At 43.5% G+C, this 26690-nt stretch overlaps 1 protein-coding gene across 1 annotated transcript; it reads left to right on the top strand.

Moving 5' to 3' along the window:
- Nucleotides 1–799: 799 nt before the first annotated feature.
- On the top strand, nucleotides 800–26571 carry LOC106564879 (voltage-dependent calcium channel gamma-1 subunit). The gene is made up of 4 exons (XM_014131363.2): nucleotides 800–1392; nucleotides 15498–15572; nucleotides 23940–24077; nucleotides 24283–26571. Exons 1-4 carry the CDS (start codon nucleotides 1158–1160, stop codon nucleotides 24510–24512), a joined length of 678 nt encoding a protein of 225 aa, XP_013986838.1. The 5' UTR covers nucleotides 800–1157; the 3' UTR covers nucleotides 24513–26571.
- Nucleotides 26572–26690: the final 119 nt, after the last annotated feature.

Below are 26690 nucleotides of genomic sequence, written 5' to 3' on the forward strand. Positions count from 1 at the left end.
GTATTGTGCCCAGTAAACGTTAGACAGCGTGAAAAGTGTGACAACATACCTTGCTCTCCCCTACATCTTTTCTGTACGAATGTAGTGAGTAAAAGTAAGATAAGACTTTCAAGTATTATTCATTTTTGGGACATTGGTGAAGCTCACTACCATGTATTGTCAATCTGATATGTGCGTGAGTTTGGCACAGAGTCAGTAACGGCAGTAATGGTAATACCTCTGAGTCTGGTTCCTTGAGGGGACGTCAAAGCCACTCTCAGGCCTACAGCGAGACAGCTGCTGTTTACAAACACATTTAGCCCTTATAAATAGTTTACAGATACATAGAAACTCGGACCAAGCAGTTTGAGGATAGTAACAACACAAATCCTTTTAAAACAGCATCCACTAATTGCCATAGCATGGACATGAGAGGTCAGTACACCAATGCAGTTGTAAATGAACTGGTGAAAATGGCAGGCCCTAGCCTTACTCTGTCACAGCACATATATATAGTTCACTGAGATGTTTGCCAAATAAAGTGTGTTGAATATATTACGGTAAGTATCGGGGAGATAAAAATCATTTACGTGACTAAGTCCCTTATCATGGCATTTACACATTCCCACCCACTCGGATGTAACCCGATAAAGACAGCCTGACATCTTGAATCACTGCACACATTTATAGCAGCAGGCTCCCTCCACCCCCACCCCCCACCCCCGAAGCCCCCCTGCCACCTCCCCCACCCCCCGCCACTCCCATACCCCACCATGGCAGTCAGTTTGGTCATCAACTTTCCTGATCCACCTTAACAGCTGTAGTCTGAGGCACATGGGCCCCCCTCAGTCGACACAGTCAGAGAAGGGAGAGGGACGGGAAAACTATGGCACAGCAAAACTGACCCCTTTCCCTCAAACTAGAGGCACAAATCCAACAGGGAGAGAGAGACAACGAGTGATAGGGTGTAAGCTGGGGAAGAGAGAGACATTTGTGGAAGGCTGTGTGGCTGTTAAGCAGTGAAGCCCGCGAAAATCCACCATCGAAGCCTCCAGAAGTCTGACGTCCCCACAAGTCTGACGTCCCCTTCGAGTCTGATCCAAGTGAGGACCTCGGTGCTACGCATTTCTTCTTCTTTGGACATCTTCTTGTCAGTGTTTCCGCGTACAAACTACACCATGCACAAACGAACGAAGGTGAAGATCACGTTCTTTGTGATCCTGGTGGGTATGGCGTCCATGTTTACGGCGGTGGTGACGGACCATTGGGCCGTGCTGAGCCCGCGGGTGGAGCAGGTGAACGCGACGTGTGAAGCGGCCCACTTTGGCCTCTGGAGGCTGTGTAAGAAGGCCATCTACGTCAGTGAGGCGGACTACAATGGAAAGGGTTGCGGCCCCATCAGCTTACCTGGAGGTAAGACAAATACACGGAGGCGGCTTATAGCTTGGACCTGACAATCTGCACCGTCTGTGTCCATCCTAACCCTGAACCTCTCTGTTCAATGTCTGAGGCTACCTAATGTTACCTAATGTAACACCGACCAAATTCGCCACTTTAAAACATTCTTTGTGTCTAACTATTGTTAAAGCGGATACACACTAACTGCTGATCAAGAAATATGTGCTATCACACTGTATAAAAAACAGTATTTGTATTATTGTAATAGGCCTGAGAGATTGGGTTTGGTGGAAGGGGGGTCAGTTAACTCTTGTTAAGGGCATGGTTCAACACTTAACCATTGTCATCAAGCACCAGTCATCTTTGCAATGTGGCCAGCTAATGTTCCTCTTAACCACAAGCCTTCCTGGTGTGGAAAACTGCTTGTCAGACAATTATTGAATTGAGATATTGGGGCTTCAGAAGCCGGGGAACAAGAGGTGCGAGGATTAGCCTATGCTACAATAAATAGCACAACAATAAGATAAACTCAGCTAAGTCAAGCAATTTCAGACTGACCACAACACTTTCAGACTAATCTTGACCTTTAAAGTCCCAATCCAGCTACTTCCCCACAGTAATTAAATGACGAGGTGTCTCTCTCCCCCAGCTCTTAGCAACTAGGAACTGTTGAAGCTGCAGTATCCCCTGAGTGCCAGCTCTTACAAGTCTAGCTCCAATGCCTTAAAATACACTCTATAATGACAGCAGTTGTCATTTACTCCAATCAAAACAGGACCCAGGGCAGGATTCAATCTGAACCACGGATGATCCATTTTGTAGCGCCGTTGACATTTTAAAAGGTAATTTCCAATTTAGCCGACATCTGCAGCGTTTACTTTGAATGCGATCTCCGCGACTGTGGTAACATTGCCTTTAAATGGTGCGTAGCCAAAAAGGGTCGATCGGCTTGAATCCCGGCTTTATCCGACCTTTGAATGACAACTAATGCTTTGATCCCGCTACGCTAACTTGTGATGACTCACACTAAATGTTGTGAGTCAATATCACATTGAGTGAGGAAATAAACGCATAGACAGGAAGGGGACTAATTGATTGGAGCTTGTAAAAGCAATACAACACATAGCTTTAGTAATGGTCTGATACAAAGCAGAATGAAGGAAACACACTTTCTGATAACTTATAATACATTGTGCCCTGCGTTTCTTGAGGTCTTTCTGACTGCTCCTCCATTTGAAAGTTTCAATCACCAAAGGTCCCAATGCCCCGAACATACACACCTTTACAACAATCTTGGATAGATTCACTGAAGCAAATGTGCCCCCTCCATAGTTAGCTCAGCTATGGGCTTCTGGGATTTTCATATATCGACTGGTGCAGGCACGTTCATGAACAGATGGAAATGCCTGGTTGAGGCTCATTTTGTAAACATTCTTGGCTGACCCCTCCTTGCTATAAAGAATCAAGGGATTTAGAATGTTAAGCTTGGGGCATTCCCGAACCAACAGCACAGTCAGATAGTGGTAATGTAAGGAACAGTGTTGGGCAGGCTATTTAGAGATACCCAAACTTGCAATGTCTTATTAGATACATGGTCTTATGTACCATCAGACGTAGGCCTATCATGGATACATTTGGTGGTCAGTGTGGGTGAGATGCTCTTGGCATCTCTCCACGTAGGGCTGGCTTTTACATTTTTGAATGATAACTCATTGGCGAAACTACAGACAACTCACACTCCTTAACTCTGATCACAAAAGAAAAAGCATAAACTTATTTTCAAATAGTCTTTATGGGAAAAACTCATTGAATATCATGTTGCTAAAACTCCCTTGTTGCCAACAACAAAATTTTACTACATTGCTAATGCCATACACGCAGTGAGTAATGGCATTGCGTGTGAGAAGGAATGCAGTGGATAGGCGCCAAGATGAATATAACCTTTCTGGTATGTACAAAGCCAGACACCAGGGTTTAATTTGGTATCGCTAGCTCTATTTGCAAATGAATAGCAATATTTGTTATAGCCCCACATTTTAATGAGTGAAATACCAACCACTCTGTCGTCTCTAGGATGATGAAACTGTGACCCTCCATGGGTTTTGCCATCCGAGTTGGAATAAAAAATGTGTGTGTGTATATATATATATATATATATATATATATATATATATATATATATATATATATTAGCTGGTAGTCTACAAAGATCAAATTCTGTGAGGAGAAATTGAGATCTCTGTATATATGTACATATAGGTTGCTTCCCACTTGTTTCTCATCTTGTTTGCCTTCCTAAATAATCATAACAGATGGTTAGAAAATAAGAATTACTGTGAAACAGGATATTGATATAATTTACTTCATATGAATACTATCCAGAACAGCAAACATACGATCTAGGTTAGGGATGTGGCGAGATGTTCAGCCGAAGCCAATATAGCAACTGTTACAGAAACAAAGATATCAGTCGGATTTTCTGTTGTGCGCAGCACTATGCAGCCGGCCAATGGAGGATAAATATAGGCTGTGTAAATACCCAGCTGTCCCGGGGTAAGAGCCGTGAGGGAGTCAAGTGTGTGCACACCTTCAGAGCCCTACTGAGTGACAAGGCCACCTGCACAAGCCAGGCATAGCCCTTCAACCCCTAACCCCTAACCCCCTCCCTGGTGCTGCCCTGCTACCCACCGTCCAAAATGATTTCCCGTCCCCTGGGGGTGGGCTACACGGGTCCTGGGGTGGGCTAGTCAAAGCCCTGGCATGTAGGCAACCGGGAACTTCAACCACATACCAGTCCTGGGAGGGGCAACCCGGGCTGTAGAAGTGACCATGATAACTTGTTCCCAGTGTTGCATGTTGGTCTTTATGGTTTGCCTTTCTGTACGGAACGATCTCAATGGGTAGACTATCTAATGTTGGGTTATATTTCCTTGTTTCGATTTTAGGCGTGAGCTGAAATGTTTGTATTTCAACTTGTGTCTCGTATTCATCCTAGCTGGCACCATCGGATACATGCTAGAGTGGTCTGGGGGGATTTTTCTGGGTGGGTCATTTTCGTCTACAACACAACACATGCTAGCTGTAGCCTATGCAACAGGCAAAGAGAATGAAAACACGGGCTCAGAGAAATGCCTAACACAGCACCTTATGTTGATGAAATGGCTGTTAATAGACAGGCAGACAAACTCACTGTGAAGCGCCTCAGTACAACAAGAGTCGAGGCTCATTCTGATCTCCTCACCTTCTTAAAGACAGGTGTAGGATTGTTTAGTAGCGCGTAGAGTTTCTGTTTTGAGCAAGTCATCTAACTGATACGCTGTTGAGTTCCATCGGGTGCTATTACTTATCGTCTCCTTGAGATGTTGACGTCGACGAAATGGCTCCTAGTTAGCGTGCGGTTTGGACTCCTCCATTCCATTCGAAATATATATACCCTGTTGGTGTGGAGAGGCCTTGGGTGTCACTGGGATGTTACATGGTGGGACAACGCTGGCATTACAAATCCACTCACTGATAGGCAGAGCATTGTCTGGACATGTGCCAAGTGATAAGGTTCCAGTGTGGAATTAATACAACACAAAGAGAGCCATGGCATCTTTTTATTTATTTTATTTATTTCACCTTTATTTAACCAGGTAGGCAAGTTGAAAACAAGTTCTCATTTACAATTGCGACCTGGCCAAGGTAAAGCAAAGCAGTTTGACACATACAACAACAGAGAGTTACACATGGAGTAAAACAAATATACAGTCAATAATACAGTAGAAAAATAAGTCTATATACAATGTGAGCAAATTAGGTGAGATAAGGGAGGTAAAGGCAAAAAAGGCCATGGTGGCAAAGTAAATACAATATAGCAAGTAAAACACTGGAATGGTGGATTTGTAGTGGAAGAAAGTGCAAAGTAGAAATAGAAATAATGGAGTGCAAAGGAGAAAAATAAATAAATAAATACAGTAGGGGAAAAGGTAGTTGTTTGGGCTAAATTATAGATGGGATTAAGTAATCTTTCTTACCCTCCCCCCCCAAAAAGATATAGATGTACTATTGTAAAGTGGTTGTTCCACTGGATATCAAAAGGTGAATGCACCAATTTGTAAGTCGCTCTGGATAAGAGCGTCTGCTAAATGACGTAAATGTAAATGTACAGGTGCAGTGATCTGTGAGCTGCTCTGACAGCTGGTGCTTAAAGCTAGTGAGGGAGATAAGTGTTTCCAGTTTCAGAGATTTTTGTAGTTCGTTCCAGTCATTGGCAGCAGAGAACTTGAAGGAGAGACAGCCAAAGGAGGAATTGGCTTTGGGGGTGACCAGAGAGATATACCTGCTGGAGTGCAGGGGCGGAAATCGCGGGGGGACGGGGGGGACACGACCCCCCCATCCTGGGAAAAATATGATTTGTCCCCCCCAATATATCACTGAAACATAACTATGTAATTTAAATAATATTAATAATACGCAATGAAAGCAATTGTGCTGATTATAGACACTTAACAGCGCGTTTTTAAGTTTCAAAAGATTGCGACCCCCCCACCCTTTTCCTCACAATGGTTTGATCCACTGGCAAGGTAACAGAGGGGTCGTAGCCACTGTCTGAAAGGCACTCAATGAACATAACTGACGTGAGGTTAATCCAATCAATCGCGCACACACACTAGCTGAATATGCACAGCTAGCGCGCAAATATTAACTATTATGCTAGTTAGTACCTATTCCATTTATGTGGCCTCGTCAAAGATGGAATCTTTGCTATGGTCAATTTATTCCGAGATCAGCATGCAGATGACGTAAGTTAGTGCTTCAAAGTCCCTGTGATAAGGTTAGCGATAAACTGATTTAACCCAGGTAGCAAAGATTATAGCAAACACCACTGAAACTGAATTGGTGCTCGCTAGCTTTGCAAATACAGCTATTGTTGGAAGCCAGCCAATATGAAACAAACTATTAAAATTACAAAAGGTTGCAGCATATGTTGTGTAAATGGTGAACTCATACAGCTGTCAACTCTTGTCATTTTAATCCGTTTCACATTTGCTAGCTACCTTTTAGATCGAAGCCCAAATGGAATGATAAAAGATAAGATGATAGAAGCCCATCTCCTACTGTAAATAACCTACACACTGTGTGTGTGTGTGTAGCCAGCCAGCCAGGTAGAAAAATGGCAGAAAAATAAAAGACGGACATCAGAGTATTTTTCAGTACACCAAAACGCAAAGTAAGAACCCTAGTGGCCTAATGTCTCAAAGACTAGTTGATAAAATGTTCATAAGAAAGAAATGAAATTCTAATGGAAATGTTTCACAATGATGTCATTAGGCAGAGCAGGCAACAGATTGCACACAGACAGCAGAGTTGGGGACAGATATGCAGGGACAGACTGGCAGAGACAGGGAGTCTCAGGTAAGTTTGTTGAGTCTTTGTTTGACAACATTATGAAAGGTTCTCCATTTTTTTACTTGTAAAATAGGAACATAATTGGAAAATGCCATGGATACCCCCACTCTCAACTTAAACTGGTGACTGAACTAAGATTTGTTAAAGGCAATGGTATTGCTGTTGTGAATAGTTGTGTAGTTTTGGGTACCGGTAGTTAGGAGTACGGCAAACACCTTATTTCTTTGGTTCCTCAATATACATTTACCATATTACAATGTAGGCTATGTGTTACAGCACTACTTTTGGTGTCCCCCTCAGGAATTGCTCTTGAGAAAATGTCATGTAATTGTCCCCCCCAAAGTTGATATCAGATTTTCGCCCCTGCTGGAGTGCGTGCTACAGGTGGGTGCTGCTATGGTGACCAGTGAGCTGAGATAAGGGGGGACTTTACCTAGCAGGGTCTCGTAGATGACCTGGAGCCAGTGGGTTTGGCGACGAGTATGAAGCGAGGGCCAGCCAACAAGAGCGTACAGGTCACAGTGGTGGGTAGTATATGGGGCTTTGGTGACAAAACGGATGGCACTGTGATAGACTGCATCCAGTTTATTGAGTAGGGGTTTGGAGGCTATTTTGTAAATGACATCGCCGAAGTTGAGGATCGGTAGGATGGTCAGTTTTACGAGGGTATGTTTGGCAGCATGAGTGAAGGATGCTTTGTTGCGAAATAGGAAGCCAATTCTAGATTTAACTTTGGATTGGAGATGTTTGATGTGAGTCTGGAAGGAGAGCTTACAGTCTAACCAGACACCTAGGTATTTGTAGTTGTCCACATATTCTAAGTCAGAACCGTCCAGAGTAGTGATGCTGGACGAGCGGGCAGGTGTGGGCAGCGATCGGTTGAAGAGCATGCATTTTGTTTTACTTGTATTTAAGAGCAGTTGGAGGCCCCAGAAGGAGAGTTGTATGGCATTGAAGCCCGTCTGGAGGGTTGTTAACACAGTGTCCAAAGAAGGGCCAGAAGTATACAGAATGGTGTCGTCTGCGTAGAGGTGGATCAGAGACTCACCAGCAGCAAGAGCGACATCATTGATGTATACAGAGAAAAGAGTTGGCCCAAGAATTGAACCCTGTGGCACCCCCATAGAGACTACCAGAGGCCCGGACAACAGGCCATCCGATTTGACACATTGAACTCTATCAGAGAAGTAGTTGGTGAACCAGGCGAGGCAATCATTTGAGAAACCAAGGCTATTGAGTCTGCCGATGAGGATGTGGTGATTGACAGAGTCGAAAGCCTTGGCCAGGTCAATGAATGCGGCAGCACAGTATTGTTTCTTATCGATGGTGGTTACGATATCTTTTAGGACCTTGAGCGTGGCTGAGGTGCACCCATGACCAGCTCTGAAACCAGATTGCATAGTTGTCTTTGATAGTTGTCTTTGCTGTCTCTGTATCTAAGATAATTGTGTAGTTTGAGTTTGAGTATTATCGAGGTGTGCTAGCCAGCCGCGACGCGGCGCCAGACTTACTCAACACACCTAGTTATCATTAACCCACTGCCAGCTAGCCAACCGTTACCGACTAGCAGCGCTGTAGATACTAATACTTTACAACGGAACGATTTGACTAGTGCAGTGTTACCTAGCTAGCTACTTAGTTGTCTTTGTCATAACTTGATAATTGTTAGCTAGCCAGCCATCGAGGTTAGCTAGCCAGCTATTTCCGTCCCCCGCGACGCCATTTTTCCTAACCCAGCCAACTATTACCGACGAGCAGCATTGTTGAAACTAAATACACTACAAGGAACGTCTTGACTAGTGTTATGTTAGCTAGCTAGCTACAAAGTTGCTTTGTATCATGACAAGGTGTAGTACTGAAACTACCGAGGTTACCTAGCCAGCTACACGTTCAAAGTCAACAACGCAGCCACTGCTAGCTAGCCTACTCCACCAGCCAGCAGTACTGTATCATTTTAGTCAATAACATTTTTGCAACGTAAGCTTAACTTCCTGAACATTCGAGACGTGTAGTCCACTTGTCACTCCAATCTCATTTGCATTAGCGTAGCCTCTTCTGTAGCTTGTCTACTATGTGTCTGTCTATCCCTGTTCTCTCTCGTCTGCACAGGCCATACAAACGCTCCACACCGCGTGGCCGCTGCCACTCTAACCTGGTGGTCCCAGCGCGCACGACCCATGTGGAGTTCCAGGTCTCCGGCAGCCTCTGGAACTGCCGGTCTGCGGCCAACAAGGCTGAGTTCATCTCAGCCTATGCTACCCTCCAGTCCCTAGACTTCCTGGCGCTGACGGAAACATGGATTACCACAGATAACACTGCTACTCCTACTGCTCTCTCCTCGTCTGACTACGTGTTCTCGCATACCCCTAGAGCATCGAGCCAGCGGGGTGGTGGCACTGGAATCCTCATCTCTCCCAAGTGGACATTCTCTCTTTCTCCCCTGACCCATCTGTCTATCTCCTCATTTGAATTCCATGCTGTCACAGTTACCAGCCCTTTCAAGCTTAACATCCTTATCATTTATCGCCCTCCAGGTTCCCTTGGAGAGTTCATCAATGAGCTTGACGCCTTGATAAGTTCATTTCCTGAGGATGGCTCACCTCTCACAGTTCTGGGTGACTTTAACCTCCCCACGTCTACCTTCGACTCATTCCTCTCTGCCTCCTTCTTTCCACTCCTCTCCTCTTTCGACCTCACCCTCTCACCTTCCCCCCCTACTCACAAGGCAGGCAATATGCTTGACCTCATCTTTACTAGATGCTGTTCTTCCACTAATCTCATTGCAACTCCCCTCCAAGTCTCCGACCACTACCTTGTATCCTTTTCCCTCTCGCTCTCATCCAACACTTCTCACTCTCCCCCTACTCGGATGGTATTGCGCCGTCCCAACCTTCGCTCTCTCTCTCCCGCTACTCTCTCCTCTTCCATCCTATCATCTCTTCCCTCTGCTCAAACCTTCTCCAACCTATCTCCTGATTCTGCCTCCTCAACCCTCCTCTCCTCCCTCTCTGCATCCTTTGATTTCCTCTGTCCCCTATCCTCCAGGCCGGCTCGGTCCTCCCCTCCTGCTCCGTGGCTCGACGACTCACTGCGAGCTCACAGAACAGGGCTCCGGGCAGCCGAGCGGAAATGGAGGAAAACTCGCCTCCCCTGCGGACCTGGCATCCTTTCACTCCCTCCTCTCTACATTTTCCTCTTCTGTCTCTGCTGCTAAAGCCACTTTCTACCACTCTAAACTCCAAGCATCTGCCTCTAACCCTAGGAAGCTCTTTGCTACCTTCTCCTCCCTCCTGAATCCTCCTCCCCCTCCCCCCCTCCTCCCTCTCTGCGGATGACTTCGTCAACCATTTTGAAAAGAAGGTTGACGACATCCGATCCTCGTTTGCTAAGTCAAACGACACTGCTGGTCCTGCTCACACTGCCCTACCCTGTGCTTTGACCTCTTTCTCCCCTCTCTCTCCAGATGAAATCTCGCGTCTTGTGACGGCCGGCCGCCCAACAACCTGCCCACTTGACCCTATCCCCTCCTCTCTTCTCCAGACCATTTCCGGAGACCTTCTCCCCTACCTCACCTCGCTCATCAACACATCCTTGACCGCTGGCTACGTCCCTTCCGTCTTCAAGAGAGCGAGAGTTGCACCCCTTCTGAAAAAAACCTACACTCGATCCCTCCGATGTCAACAACTACAGACCAGTATCCCTTCTTTCCTTTCTCTCCAAAACTCTTGAACGCGCCGTCCTTGGCCAGCTCTCTTGCTATCTCTCTCAGAATGACCTTCTTGATCCTAATCAGTCAGGTTTCAAGACTGGGCATTCAACTGAGACTGCTCTTCTCTGTGTCACGGAGGCTCTCCGCACTGCTAAAGCTAACTCTCTCTCCTCTGCTCTCATCCTTCTAGACCTATCTGCTGCCTTTGATACCGTGAACCATCAGATCCTCCTCTCCACCCTCTCCGAGCTGGGCATCTCCGGCACCGCGCACGCTTGGATTGCGTCCTACCTGACAGGTCGCTCCTACCAGGTGGCGTGGCGAGAATCTGTCTCCGCACCACGTGCTCTCACCACTGGTGTCCCCCAGGGCTCTGTTCTTGGCCCACTCCTATTCTCGCTATACACAAAGTCACTTGGCTCTGTCATATCCTCACATGGTCTCTCATATCATTGCTATGCAGATGACACACAATTAATCTTCTCCTTTCCCCCTTCTGACAACCAGGTGGCGAATCGCATCTCTGCATGTCTGGCAGACATATCAGTGTGGATGACGGATCACCACCTCAAGCTGAACCTCGGCAAGACGGAGCTGCTCTTCCTCCCGGGGAAGGACTGCCCGTTCCATGATCTCGCCATCACGGTTGACAACTCCCTTGTGTCCTCCTCCCAGAGTGCTAAGAGCCTTGGCGTGACCCTGGACAACACCCTGTCGTTCTCCACCAACATCAAGGCGGTGACCCGATCCTGTAGGTTCATGCTCTACAACATTCGCAGAGTATGACCCTGCCTCACACAGGAAGCGGCGCAGGTCCTAATCCAGGCACTTGTCATCTCCCGTCTGGATTATTGCAACTCGCTGTTGGCTGGGCTCCCTGCCTGTGCCATTAAACCCCTACAACTCATCCAGAACGCCGCAGCCCGTCTGGTGTTCAACCTTCCCAAGTTCTCTCACGTCACCCCGCTCCTCCGCTCTCTCCACTGGCTTCCAGTCGAAGCTCGCATCCGCTACAAGACCATGGTGCTTGCCTACGGAGCTGTGAGGGGAACGGCACCTCCGTACCTTCAGGCTCTGATCAGGCCCTACACCCAAACAAGGGCACTGCGTTCATCCACCTCTGGCCTGCTCGCCTCCCTACCTCTGAGGAAGCACAGTTCCCGCTCAGCCCAGTCAAAACTGTTCGCTGCTCTGGCACCCCAATGGTGGAACAAGCTCCCTCACGACGCCAGGACAGCGGAGTCAATCACCACCTTCCGGAGACACCTGAAACCCCACCTCTTCAAGGAATACCTGGGATAGGATAAAGTAATCCTTCTAACCCCCCCTTAAAAGATTTAGATGCACTATTGTAAAGTGGTTGTTCCACTGGATATTATAAGGTGAATGCACCAATTTGTAAGTCGCTCTGGATAAGAGCGTCTGCTAAATGACTAAAATGTCTAAAATGTAAAATGCATATCAGAGAAGGTGCGGTGGGATTCGAAATGGTCGGTAATCTGTTTGTTGACTTGGCTTTCGAAGACCTTAGAAAGGCAGGGTAGGATAGATTTAGGTCTGTAGCAGTTTTGGTCAAGAGTATCCCCTCCTTTGAAGAGGGGGATGACAGCAGCTGCTTTCCAATCTTTTGGAATCTCAGACGACACGAAAGAGAGGTTGAACAGGCTAGTAATAGGGGTTGCAACAATTTCGGCATATCATTTTAGAAAGAAAGGGTCCAGATTGTCTAGTAGTGTGGAGCTATATTCATGGATGTGGATGGACATGGGGGAGCCTTACAAGTCCTTATAGAGACCTGGGTTTGTAAGCCAGTTCCTGGAAAGCCAGAGTCTTTTCTACCGTCATTAGAGACTTTTTGAGTGTCCTCCAATGCCATTAGAGAGCACAACGGCACAGACCGTGTGTGTGTCCAAGCGAGCGTGCATATGTGCTTGCCTGCCTGCGTTCATAGATTGTGTGTGTATTTGTGCCAACCTGATGGACTGCTTTCATATTGTGTGTGTGTGTGTGTGTGTGTGTGTGTGTGTGTGTGTGTGTGTGTGTGTGTGTGTGTGTGTGTCTCTAAAGGTAAGGATGGGAGTGCGTAATGAGGACATCAAAAACTAATGAGGCGAGCAACGCATCCGCATAATTGGCATAATCCCTGGATTTAGTGTTTCAATTAACAAACACAGAAAGACAACGACACAGCCCCAATGCCTTTTCAAGTGTCTCATAATGCAGCGTGGGCTATCTCTCCTCTCAGCCCAATGAAAGGGCACTTGGTCTTCAGCATGATGACAAGAATCACTTCTGGTCCATTATGGTTATTAACAAAGGAATTTGTGGTGCGGAGAGATACTACCGAAGCTAGAGCCGAGGCTTTTGTATAAGGGGTGAACGACTTAAAATGGCTGGGGTTGAGCTGAGGTGACTCAGCAATTTACCTTTTAAGGACTGAATGTACTCTGACTCTTCTATAAACTAATTCCCTCTCTCCAAACCAAAACATGGAATTCTGCCTCCTTTTCATTCCCCTGCCCGCCTTACTCAATAAAAAGAGCTGACAAGCCAGTTGCTAAGTAACCACCTCTGTGTTTTCCCTTGATGGCCAGTCTCTGTCCTCATTCACAAAAACATCCTCTATGTGTGAGAGTCAAAACATTAAAACATTTAGATCCCTTTCCATGGTCCTTTACCTTACCAAAACCAAGGTTTTTGCCAGCGGGCAATACTGGTTGCAATTAAGTTTTTATGACATCATTGTCAGGTTGTATACTAGTTGTATAAGAATATTTTGTTTACAGCTTTTAAGTAACCAGAAAAATACATCTTTATCTGGTGGAAATCTGGTGATTTGACTAGATAACAACCAAAATGTGACATATTTAACTTTAGGTTTTCATCCTGTCCTGAAAAATACATCTTTACCTGGTTGTAACACAGACCAGTTGGTTGTAGTCTGATTTATATGATGTCTTCTCAACCAGAAAACCAGTTTACACCGAGAAAATTAAGTCATTAAAACATGTTCCAAATTTGGTCTGCTGGGTTCTACTCAATAAAGAGTGCTTTGCTGGTGCCATGTATGGGCGCCAAATCCAGGTAATTGAACTTGCACATACTTTTGTGTATCTTTCTTTATTAGCCTTCTCTGAGTAATGCATCCAAACTGGCAACCCCACCCACCACAAACTCTATTTTCCTGGGTGTCCTGGGAGGGGGGAATTATCTCCAGCCCATGTGTATGTGTGGATATGAGGAACGCTGGAGACGATGTGATAACATGCTTAGCTCACATAATTCTACATGAAAGCCTGTCACTTACTACCCCGTGGTCCCTGTAGTTGGCCCAGCACATTAGATGCCACGTATCTGATGCAGAGCAGGCCTCTCCGGTGACAGAACAGAGTTGAGCGACTCTGAAGATTCCCCTAACGTCTGAGAGACGAGACACACAGCGGTCCGCCGCCGCCGTTTACAAATATAGTTTCCCTGGCGAATGGATGTTTTGACGTTCTGGCTTAGCATCAAAGCGTAGGGCGATACTCCTAGCCCTCTGCAATCGCTGTGATCGTATTCTGTGGATCAGCTTTTACTTGTGCTTAGCACTGATCCCCAGGGGTTAGCACATTGGGCCTAGCAAAGTGAATGGGATGCCCCTATCGGCTGTTTCAAGTTAGGGGAAGCTAAAAATGATAAAGAATTGCATGCATCTGTCTATTTCCAGACTGACGTAAAATAGCCTTCTATTCGTAATATGATGAGTAGATTGGATAGTCATAAACTAGGCTAATAATATAACTAACTTACTGTTCGCCAAAAAAATACCGTTCTGCTTTTCTTTTCCTTTCTCTGCACACGTCCAGAGCCCGGCCCCAGCTAGATGTTAATTTTAATGAGGATCCTAAAAAAATCAGAAGAAAATTGACCTTTTATAAACATATTTCATGCAGTTCTACGACACTTTCGTCTCCATAACTGGAGACTAGCAGAATCTCTAATACCACAAAAATGACAGGCTACTCTGACAAACTCAGATCAATAAAAACGTCTTGACTGCAACCATCTAATCGAGGCCTATGAAATGGGGAGACACAGGCTATGACTCAACTAGCCTGGAGGAGGAAATTATTTTCCCTACATGAGCAGGGGCCCAATGAATAAGACACTGAATATGCGCACTCACCGGGGATATGGCCGATGGTCTCCGCTATAGAGTGCCAATAAAATAGGCTGCTGTTCGCTGAGAATTTGAGAATTCTGATAGCCTAACTTCACTGACAGCCGCAAATCAACAATCAATTATTTGATATGCTGCGCAGCCTGCCCAAATTGCGCGCTTCTCAACTGTAGGTTATGCCCTGGCCTTGTGATTTAAAACAATCCACAACTATTAAAAAAAAAAAAGAAGCAAATCATCCTCTGTGGCTAAATCATGCTCTCTGGTGTAGTGTTCTGAAGGACTGTATTTAGTTTTGTATATACAGGAGTAATTACATCATTTTGGCAAGTTCAATTAAATGTACTTCCTATTGGATGCGCCGCTTATGGATGCCCAACATAACCTACACTAACAAAAAAATCAGACACTGTCTGTCAATCAACATGGTGCAGATAGAGAAGGGTTTTTATGTAAACTCAGCGCACACAATAAGAGGAACGTTGCGCGCCTAAATGTTGATCCGTGTTGATTAACAACTGTTACATCGCAACTACAGAATGCTTATTAATCGGTAACATATAAAAGTTGTTTAAAGATAGTCCAGGTAAAAATAATCAAAATTCTTTAATCTTTTTTTTAATGAAGTTAGCGTTTTTATATTTGTGGAAGACTCGTGAAACCGTTCTCGGTAAACACATTGGTCTATTATGCTACTGTATTTCCGAAGTGTTGTGCATCTATTATGAAGTAAATATAGCTATTTTCACGATTGTTTAGTAACTTCTGTGATGTTCCGCGTATTTATGAGAAACTGCACATTGCCTGAAGTGCTACGATCTGAACCTCCAGCTGACTGTGTTTTCATGTCTCCCACAGCGGAGAACTGCACTTACTTCAAACACTTCACTCCAGGGGACGAGTCTGAGATTTTTGAAGTCAAAACCCAGAAAGGTAAGGTTTCTTTTGTGCCTCGTCCATACACAAGTTAATAATGGCCTAACAAACACACCATGATTCTGTTTTGTAAATTGAATGTACACTGAGTGTACAAAATATTAGGAACACCTTCCTACTATTTCTTTGCACCCCCTTTCGCCCTCAGAACAGCCTCAATTCGTTGGGCATGGACTCTACAAGGTATCGAAAGCGTTCCACAGGGATGCTGGCCCATGGTGACTCCAATGCTTCCAACAGTTGTGTCAAGTTGCCTGAATGTCCTTTGGGTGATGGACCATTCTTGATACACATGGGACGCTTTTGAGTGTGAAAAACCCAGCAGCATTGCAGTTCTTGATACACTAAAATCACTGTGCCTGTCACCTACTACCATACCCCGTTGAAATGGCACACATACACACTTGTCTCAAGGCTTAAAAATCCTTTAACCGGTCTCCTCCCCTTCGTCTACACTGATTGGAGTGGATTTAACAGGTGATAAGATATCATAGCTTTCACCTGGATTCCCCTGTTCAGTCTACATCATGGAAAGAGCAGGTGTTCCTAATGTTTTGTACACTTGGTTTATACACTATATATACAAAAGTATGTGGACACCCCTTCAAATGAGTGGAATAGTCTATTTCAACCACACCTTGTTGCTGACAGGTGTATAAAATCAAGCACACAGCCATTCAATCTCCATAGACAAACATTGGCAGTAGAATGGCCCGTACTGAAGAGCTCAGTGACCTTCAGCGAGGCACCGTCATAGGATGCTACCTTTCCAACAAGTCAGTTCTTAAAATTTCTGCCCTGCTAGAGCTGCCCCGGTCAACTATAAGTGCTGTTATAGTGAAGTGGAAATGTCTAGAAGCAATAACGGCTCAGCCTCAAAGTGGTAGGCCACAAAAGCTCACAGAACGAGACCGCCGAGTGCTGAAGTGCGTGGCGTGTAAAAATCATCTCTCCTCGGTTGCAACACTCACTACCGAGTTCCAAACTGCCTCTGGAAGCAACGTTAACACAAGAACTGTTCATCGGGAGCTTCATGAAATGGGTTTCCATGGCCGAGCAGCCACACACAAGCCTGAGATCACCATACGCAAAGCCAAGCGTCAGCTGGAGTGGTGTAAAGCTCGCCGCCATTGGACTCTGGAGCAGTGGAAACCTGTCTCTGGAGTGATGAATCACGCTTCACCATCTGGCAGTCCGATGGACGAATCTGGGTTTGCCGGATGCCAGGAGAACGCTACCTGCCCCACTGCATAGTGCCAACTGTAAAGTTTGGTGGAGGAGGAATAATGGTCTGGGGCTGTTTTTCATGGTTTGGGCTAGGCCCCTTAGTTCCAGTGAAGGGATATCTTAACGCTACAGCATACAATGACATTCTAGACGATTCTGTGCTTCCAGCTTTGTGGCAACAGTTTAGGGAAGGCCCTTTCCTGTTTCAGCATGACAATGCCCCCTGTGCACAAAGCAAGGTCATACAGAACCCCATCGAACACCTTTGGGATGAATTGGAACGCCGGCTAATGGAAAGCCTTTTCCAGAACAGTGGCTGTTCTTATAGCAGGAAAGGGGGGACCAACTCCATATTAATGCCCATGATTTTGAAACGAGATGAGCAGGTGTCCACATACTTTTGGTCATGTAGTGTATCATGTAGTGTATTCTTTGATGTCCTTCTGACAGAATGTGTCATAAGAGAAGATTCAAAGGGAACAGTCATACAGAAAATAGGCAACTCGGGTCATGAAACATGGGGGGTGAATAATACAAGCCAAATTGGACACATCTCAACTCAAACAGTCCATGGTAGGCGCAAGGCAGTTCTGCCCGTTGTCTAAGTTTCATGGACAAATGCTAATAAAAACAAACGCACAAAGAACCAGACATACTGCTTCATTCTAAGCTTTGCACACATAACCAATGGTGATTTGGTCATTCTTAGAATGTGTCCATCAGCCTTGAATTAATTTCAACACAAGCAGAAATATTTAAGTATATAGAGTTTTCCCAGGAAACCAAGTCAACAGAGTGGATATAAGCTCCGGCAGGTAGCGTCAATGGAACTCCATGTGACAGAGCTAATCCCTGTCACTGCCCATTCCCTTCTCTCCTGGATATTTTCCTTGTCCCATCTCCCCTCTAGCTCCCTTGGTGACCCTGCCAGTACTGTGCACATGCTTGGCCCATTAGAGACATGTACTCTCACATATGACAGGACGTCCATGTGATGCACATAAGGGCGCCAAGCACATGCAGGGCCTTGTCAGACCCAATCAGTAGGGTGTAAATCAGAATAGATTTACGCACACGCACACACACACACACACACACACACACACACACACACACACACACACACACACACACACACACACACACACACACACACACACACACAGTTATGTCTTACTATACTTATGAGGACTTTTTGGAGACCAACAATTGATTCCCATTCAAAATCCTATTTTCCCTAGCCCCTAAATTAACCTTAAACCTAAACCTAACCCTAATTCGAACCCTAAACCCTGAGCCTAAAATAGCCTTTTTACAAGTAAGGACCGGCAAAATGTCATCACTTCTCAGAATTTTAGTTAGTTTACTATTCTTGTGAGGACTTTCGGTACTCAAGTATAGTAAAACATGTACACACACACACACACCCTTCAAGCCCCTTATGGTCCTTTGAGAACCCTCTTTCAAAGTCACTGAGTTCTCTTCTAGCCATAGTAGCCAAAATAATTGGCAACTGGTAATTTTAAACATGAACCCTAAGCATGGTGGAATGTTTTAATTTCTTAATTAACTCAGGATCCACACCTGTGTGGTAGCACTTGCTTTTAATATACTTCATTTACACAAGTGTTTCCTTTATTTTGGCAGTTACCTGTATATTGGTTTATACTCTTCAATAACAAAATATGTGTATTCTTTGATGTCCTTTTGACAAATGTTTCATAAGAGAAGATTCAAAGGGAGAGTCATAAAAACAAATAAGCAACCTGGGATATGGGTGGTGAATAGTACAAGCCAAATTGGATATATCTCAACTCCATGCTAGACGCAAGGCAGGGCTGCCCATTGTCTCCTAAGTTTTATGGACAAATGCTAACAAAGACCAAAGCACAAAGAGCCAGACATACCCCTTCATTCTAAGCTTTGCACAAATAACCAATGGTGCCTTGGGGCTGGATTCAATCCGCATCGCCAAAGTTCAGCGCTACAGTGCAATCGAAATTTAAAGGTAATTTCCGATTGAGCCGACTTATGGAGTCCTAACTGTCAATGCAGTCTCCGCTGACGTGGGAAGATTGCCTTTACTTTCCTAACGCACTGTAGGACATCTCTTCAGCACTACGGATTGAATGGGACCCTTGGTCTTTGTTAGCATTTGTCCATCAGCCTTGGTTTCAACACAAGCAGAAACATTGAAGTATATGGAGTTTCCCAGCATACCAAGGGACGAGGCCAAGTCAACTGAATGGATAGCCAGCTAGCACATTTGGTTCCTAGGAAATTGTGGAAACATACATTTTTGATTCCCCATTGGTTCTGCGAACGAAGCCATATGTTCCTGACCGGTAGAAATGATTTTTTGTTTTTTAATTCTGAAAATGGAATGATAATTTAACCTGTTCTGGGAATGTTAGTTTAGGTTGCAGGGAGGTTCTGGGAACGTTTTAATATGGTTCCCTGAAAGTTTTTATTTACGTTCTGAGAACAGAAATTATAGGTTATTTGGAGTTTTTTGAATAACTTCCTTAAAACTTTCCCTGAATGTTTCAAGAACATGGAAAACTTGCTTGGGCATTAATCATGCAAAAACATATTTTTTTTAATTAATGCACAGCGTCAGTGAGATTCAAACCTATGATCTTCTGTTCTCTATCCATGGAATTAGTCCAGTGCTTCACCAGGACGGAGCTAGCATGCCATGTTTGTTTGTTTTTTACTCAGCTGTTTACAAAGCTGTTCATTTTAGTCTATTCAAACAGACCCCATTTCAAATGAAACAAGCACTCATTAACATCAGGTGTGGCCAGTTAGTGGAAATGGACAACACACTTGAACACACTTAGCACGTTCGAGGATAGAGAGAGTTTTGTTGATGCTGAGAACAGAATGTATGTTTTTTTTAAAAACATTCTTAGAACGTTCTTTGAACTAGTGTCACGATACAAGTATCGCGATACTACAATACCAGATTTTCCATGGTAAAAAAAGAAAACACGAAGCAGACTCAACTCTATGGTCCTTTAAATCCTACTTTTGCTAAATATTGTGTGCTATAGCTTGGAAAATAAGCAAATGTGACTCTGGGTGACAACATAAGACTTCTTGTATCCAACATTAGGAAGGTTTCCCTCAAGAAATTTAGTCTGCTTCATAATTTGTTTCCTTTTCTTCCTTACTTCCTAGTATCGTGATACTGGTATCGTGACAACGTTACTAATGTTTTCTTGTGGTTTTTATGGAAAGAACGTTTTATGGAAAACGTTATGCTGAAGTACTGAAACTCCCATAAAAAAAAACATATGGTTCTCAGAATGTTATGTGTTAGCTGGGTATACGATCTGGCAGGTAGCATCAATGGAACTCCATGTGTCAGAGCTAATCCTGCTCAATTCCCATTCCCTTCTCACTTGGACATTTTCCTTCCCCCATCTCTCCACTAGCCCCCTCTGTGACCCTGCCAGTACTGTGCACGTTTGGCCCATTCAACGTATGTACTCTCACATATGACAGGACTGCTAAGCACATGCAGGGCCTTGTCAGACCCAATCAGTAGTGTGTAAATCAGAATATATTTATGCACACACACGTTTTTATAGTTTATGATGTCAGTCAGTTTATAACATGGTTTATGGGGACCCACCTTTCTCATGGTCCTGTCAATGAAACGAACACATCACATTTTTTTTATATGTAGAAGATACATCTTACTTCAGATTTGTTCGTCGGATCATATTGAAATAATATACCTGTAAATTCACAGGCTTGTAAGGACATATGGTTTATAAGGATATACGTTCATATTGTGGTTTATCAGGACATTGTGTATATGAGTACATATAAGGAGAGATGTAATGGATATTTGCTCAAATGAGCAATAAGAAGCAGTAGACTGTCTCAGAGTAATTGCCTCTTGTGCTTCTGAACGAGCATTGCTGGTGTGAAACTGGCTACTGCCAATCTGTGATGTAATATTTTCAACCTTTTCTGTAAAGAAACGTAAAAACAGTTCGCATAGATCAGGAGATACGACCATGACAAAACCTTTTGATGTTCCGAAAGACGTCCTAACGTCTCCTTTTTTGTTTGCATGGGTCACTGGGGAGTCCTGCAATAAGAGCTATGATGCTAATATTTGTGTAAACTCTTCCGAATTGTAATATGTGGGTGTCAGTGAGTAGGCTGATGCACCATTTCATGGGTGCACACACTATTGGTAAAGCTATATGAATGTTCAATACATACAATAGGCTGAATAGTGTGGTGATTTCACACAGTTAAAGAGCCACTGAACACACCGATTGGCACGTGTGTTTTTCTGTTGATCATTAGAAAAATTCGATTTCAGTCTTGGTGGTGTGTTTCCTGACCGAATCTGCATTTGGTTAATGTTTGTCCATCATGAGACAATAGGAAGCCTATTTCACTTCCTCAAAATTCCCAGAATGAATCTAAGAACTCAAGAAATCCGTAATTCATTTTGACGTTTTTGCAGAGGATGTTTTAGTTGTGCAATTTTACATCTAACTAAGGTGTTTGGACGCACGGATGTTCCAAACTCCGTTTTAGACCAGACTTTGACTAAAATGATCCTATTTACATTTTGTAGTCAATTTTGACACTAAAATAACTGTTTATGACTCATACCGATGCCACATAGGCCATTTTTAAAAGGGATTTGTTGCTATTTAAAGGAAGTCACTCTTTAAAGTCCTGCAAAAACATGGTTTGAGGACTAACAACATGGCGTTTGTTGAATTACATGAGTACATGTCTAAAACACGGTTTATGACAAAATACACCTACATCTGTTTAAAGGAACAAGCAGAGTGTGGCTGCAGCAGGTCGGGAGAGGTGCAGCATTTCAGAGGGAGAAGGATGCAGTGTATTGTGGGATGAGCAGTGGGCTCTCTCTTATTGCTGGACGTTGACTCTGAGAAATCACCTTCCCAGTCAGTCTATTGTGTGTATTGGGAATTCATATTGCAACGTACAGCCTTGCCTATGAAGTGTGCACCCATGAAATGAAATGGGGTATTGGCCTAGTGAGTAACAACCACAGATTATAATTCCAAAGATTCTACACAGATATTAGCATCATAGATCTTATTGCAGGACTTTGTGAGAAATCACCTCCCCAGTCAATCTATTGTGTGTATTGAACATTCATAATGGACTGTAAAGTCCTGCAATAATATTATGACGCTAATATTTGTGTAAACTCTATGGAATTGTAATCTATGGGTGTGACTGAGTAGGCTGATACCCCATTTCATGGGTGCACACTCGAGGTAAGGCTGTACATTCCAATATTAATATTTAATACACACAATAGGTTGAATGTGGAGGTAATTTATCACAATCAAAGTCCTGCAATAAAAGCTATGACACTAATAGCTGTGTAAACTCAGAATATATTTACACACACATCTCATGCAAATGCTAATGGCTAGCCCCAGAGACAGAAATAGCCCTTACTTGAAATGTAGCACTGGCCCACTCCAAATGCCCATTTGGTATTCTTCACTCCTCAACAAACCAATGGTTACCATTTATATGGAACATGGCCATAGAGCTACGATCCAGTGCTATCAGTACAACTAGCCACAGGCAGATCCAGCTGAGCAGCATCCACAGAGCTAAACTGAAAGTGCCATTGGGATAACAATCACTAAAGCACCAATAGAGCGCAAAATAGATATTTTAGCCCCTTCAGACATTAAACCACTGATCCAACCTACTCTGAAACCACTCACCCCTCTCTTTGGGTTTTCAAGGGGAAGAGAGCTAGCACTCCAGCAGGATGTAGCATGATTCCAGAACTACTCAAGGGGTGAGAGCCACCATCCTCCCCCAGCATGAGATGAAGGGGAGCCCCCGGGGCGAGGCGCTCCCCTGGGCACCGATTCTAGGAGAGCAGGCGGAAGATCAAAGCCTAGCTCCTCCATCCACATCACAACACCAACATAACGGGAATGGCTGGTTAAGCAGTTTGGAATAACAAGCCAGTAAACAACTTACAGTAATGCCAAGTGTATTTCCCTCCTTTGGTTGAATAAAGATGGCTGCCTTACTGCAAGAGGAACTTTTTCCACTGGGTAACATGGCTCTCATTTCACACAACAATTTTGACTTAAAGCGCAATGTAATTTCAAATGTAACCTAGTTATTTCATTCTGTTAGTTAGCTTGATTGATTTAGGTAGTTTGACTGATGGCAGATTCCACCAACCAAGTGAAATTCCGTCTTCCTTATCATGCTTCACACTCCTGTTCAGAGAGAGCTGATCATTTAAAAAAATCTTTAATTGTCCTTTCTGTGACTGTACACAACCTCATGTACTGTACAATGAGGTGACAAACTAAATTGGTCTGCACATGTAACAATTTAGTTAGGCCCCGTCAACTATTTTCTCAGGCATAAATTAAAGCCTAATTAAAAAATCCACATTAGCGTTTGCACATCCAGTTATGCCCAGCGCTGCAATGTAATGAAATATCATTTATATAATTCAGCTGGAGGCATATGGACTCATGTTGCTCTGGAATAAAACAATATTTCTTGGTAAGCCTCCTATCGGCTTATGGCTGATTTATATACACATTCAAATAAATTAATCTCCACAACCCACCATAATGACTTTTGCTTACCTTTTAGTGTACTGTAACGTAAAATGAAAACAAACTAGAGTATTGAAAGTTAATTCATGCAGATCCAGTTTAGAGAGATATGTTGGTGTTATAGGAGGGAGGAAAGTAGAACTATAGAAGTTTACAGGTTGTACAATTGCTTAAGATAGAAGTTGCCCTTAACCACAGATCTAGGATCAGATTACCCTTCCCTCAATCCTAACCTAAACCATTAGTTGGATGGGAAAAATGTCTGACCCTGTATCAGTGGTTAGGAGCAACTTTAACCTCCTATGTTGTGTATTTATGTACTTTGTAACTCGGTTAGTAGAGCATGGTGCTTGTAATGCCAGGGTAGTGGGTTTTATTCCCAGGACCACCCATATGTAAAATGTATGCATGCATGACTAAGTCGCTTCGTCTGCTAAATGGCATACTATATATATATATATATATTATTTTCGTAGGTCAGGGGACATCTTGAAGTGACCTCTATTTGCTCTCTTTTCAGAGTACAATATCTCAGCAGCGGCCATCGCCATCTTCAGCCTGGCCTTTATGATCCTGGGCACCTTGTGTCTCCTGTGCTCCTTCAAGAAGGGGAATGACTACATCCTCAAACCTGCCGGAATGTTCTTCGCTTTTGCAGGTAAGACCAGACAAGCAGATAACACATGACCTTTGTAATATTTTGGTTGTACTGTTATCAATGGGTTAAGGGAACAGATACAGTACTAAAATCATAATGTAGTATAGCAAATTAAAAACAAATAATATCTGATTCACCTGCTTACCTGTGATTGGAGGTAATCGCCGTTAACCCATCCTCCTCTCCCTCTCCGCCCCAATCGCAGGCCTGTGCGCCATCATCTCAGTGGAAGTGATGCGTCAGTCGGTAAAGCGGATGATCGAGAGCGAGGACACCATCTGGATAGAGTACTCCTACGCCTGGTCCTTTGCCTGTGCCTGCGCTGGCTTCTGCCTCCTCTTCCTCAGTGGCATCGGCCTCCTCCTGCTCTCCATGCCCCGCATGCCCCAAAACCCCTGGGAGTCCTGCATGGACGCTGAACACGAAGTGGAGTAATAGACAGAGGGATGAGAGGAGGGAGAGAGGAAGAGAGTGACACTTTCTTTAAAAGCAATACGATCACAATCAACTTTGTGTCGTTCTATAGTGGAACCAGAGGGTTCTTTCACACAGTGCTTGGGAGCAGTCCAATGTACCGAATGAAAAATACAAGTTAAATGGGTTTCCATCGCATTTTCAACTCTAATGACGACAAAAAACAGTTGCGTTATATAGCAAATGTGCTGATCTGGTCTTGGCACGTGCACTCTAGCCAACAGCTCGCAGATACAGTGTGGGTAGGCTACCTACATTTGAAGATTATTATGGATAAGAGCGATACAATTTTGGTTAAATGGCACTTTCACCACCGTGTGAATCTCATCATAATTTATTTCTTCTGTAGCCTAATAAACTGCATGCTTTCCCGAGTCATAGTGGGAGGACCACACAACATACAGCATCATAGCGACTCCCAAGTTAACTTCGATATGATGGTTATCATATAAATATTAGCAAATAAAGGCATTTCCACCTCCATTTCTCACATAATTCATTTTATACACAAACATCCCACCATGTCCAAAGAGCAAATTGTCTGTTTTATAAAATTGTAGAGGTATTTCCTGTTTCCATCAGCCCAGTCGTGACTTTTTTCAAGTGTCATTCATCAGCATGAAATGGTTGGATGGAAACCTGGTTAATTCTACATTTTTACATGTTATTTAATGGTATAAATAGTAATGGATTGACATTTGACCTATGCATTCACCTTTTCTTTACTGTGTGTTTTGTATGATAATTCTGTACATAAGTCAATCAATTTATAACTGAGAGGGTTCTCCTGTTATTTTCAGTGCATCAAGCACTTGCATTGAATTTATGTCAAATGTATTCAGGCAGATTAAGATAAACCAGGACATTGTTAGAATCAGATGCCAAATTATTACTTCATGATTAAGTATTTAATATTATTACAACTCCTTAAAAATATATATTCACAGCATACATAACACTTCTTTACATCACAATTAGTGTTATCAAAACGATCAGTTTTAATTCTAGAATTTAGGTCATGTTAGATTTATAGTGAAAAAATATATATTTTCAGTTTTCAAATGGACTTACTTTTATAAGAATAATACATGGGTGTGACAGTAAATTGGAGAAGCAAATAATGCTGTCTGGTGGGTTTAGTTAGTGTGCATACCATGCGGAATACTAAACACCAACAGTCTCTGAACCACTGAATGTGTGGGTTGCCATGTTGGAAAAGGTTCAATTCTAGAAAGTGTACACGAAACACTAAAAACCCCCCAACTTTTTTTTTAGAGCTGAGCACATGGCAGCCCAATTTCTTTGACTATTTGATCCCATTCAATTTAGGGGAACCAAGTGCTCTATTTTTAATCAAGGTATAATTTTCTGATTTTAGTTAGTGTCTGATGCAGTTAACTTGGAACTCGCAAGGTACTCAGTAGCCAACACTTTCAGAGTCTTTCAGTTCAAATGGTCAGGGAAAAACTCAGAGCCTTATTATGTACCATCTAGATCCAGGATATGGCTTTAATATATATATATTTTCCTAATGTCCAGTCTTTTCAGCCAAACTAAACTGGACTGCTCTCCCATGTTACCGTTCATCTTTAGCTTCTATGGACAGGCAGGAATTAGGTGTACATTCTTTTTGTTATGGATGATACTGCTTTTGTATTTACTCAGTGGAAGTGTTAAACTAGGATTCTTTTTGATACAGAAATGTACATTACTAGTGTCTCAAAACAAGCTTGAGCTAAGACCATTGCTTTCCCCATTTGACATTTGATTGAATAGATGAGGGCAGTTGATAAAGGTATTGGCACTATTGTACTTAAACGCTACATAAGACTTCATGAATGTAGCAGATTAAAACTTGCTTAGCCATGTCATCTGTCCTTGCCTGTTAGAACTAGCTTTTGGTATGCAATGATGGATTACAGTACAGTGCTTGTCTTTAGTTCTGTGTACATGTTATGATAACCATAAAACCATGCATTTCTAATGAAAATAAATTCACTGATATCTAGCTTTGATGAAAGCCAGTTCCCTGCATCTTTTTTTAAATGTATCTAGGCAAGTCAGTTAAGAACAAATTCTTATTTACAATGATGGCCTAGGAACAGTGGGTTAACTGTCTTGTTCAGGGGCAGAACGACA

Source organism: Salmo salar, chromosome ssa12, assembly GCF_905237065.1.
Source record: "Salmo salar chromosome ssa12, Ssal_v3.1, whole genome shotgun sequence".
Classification (NCBI taxonomy): domain Eukaryota; kingdom Metazoa; phylum Chordata; class Actinopteri; order Salmoniformes; family Salmonidae; genus Salmo; species Salmo salar.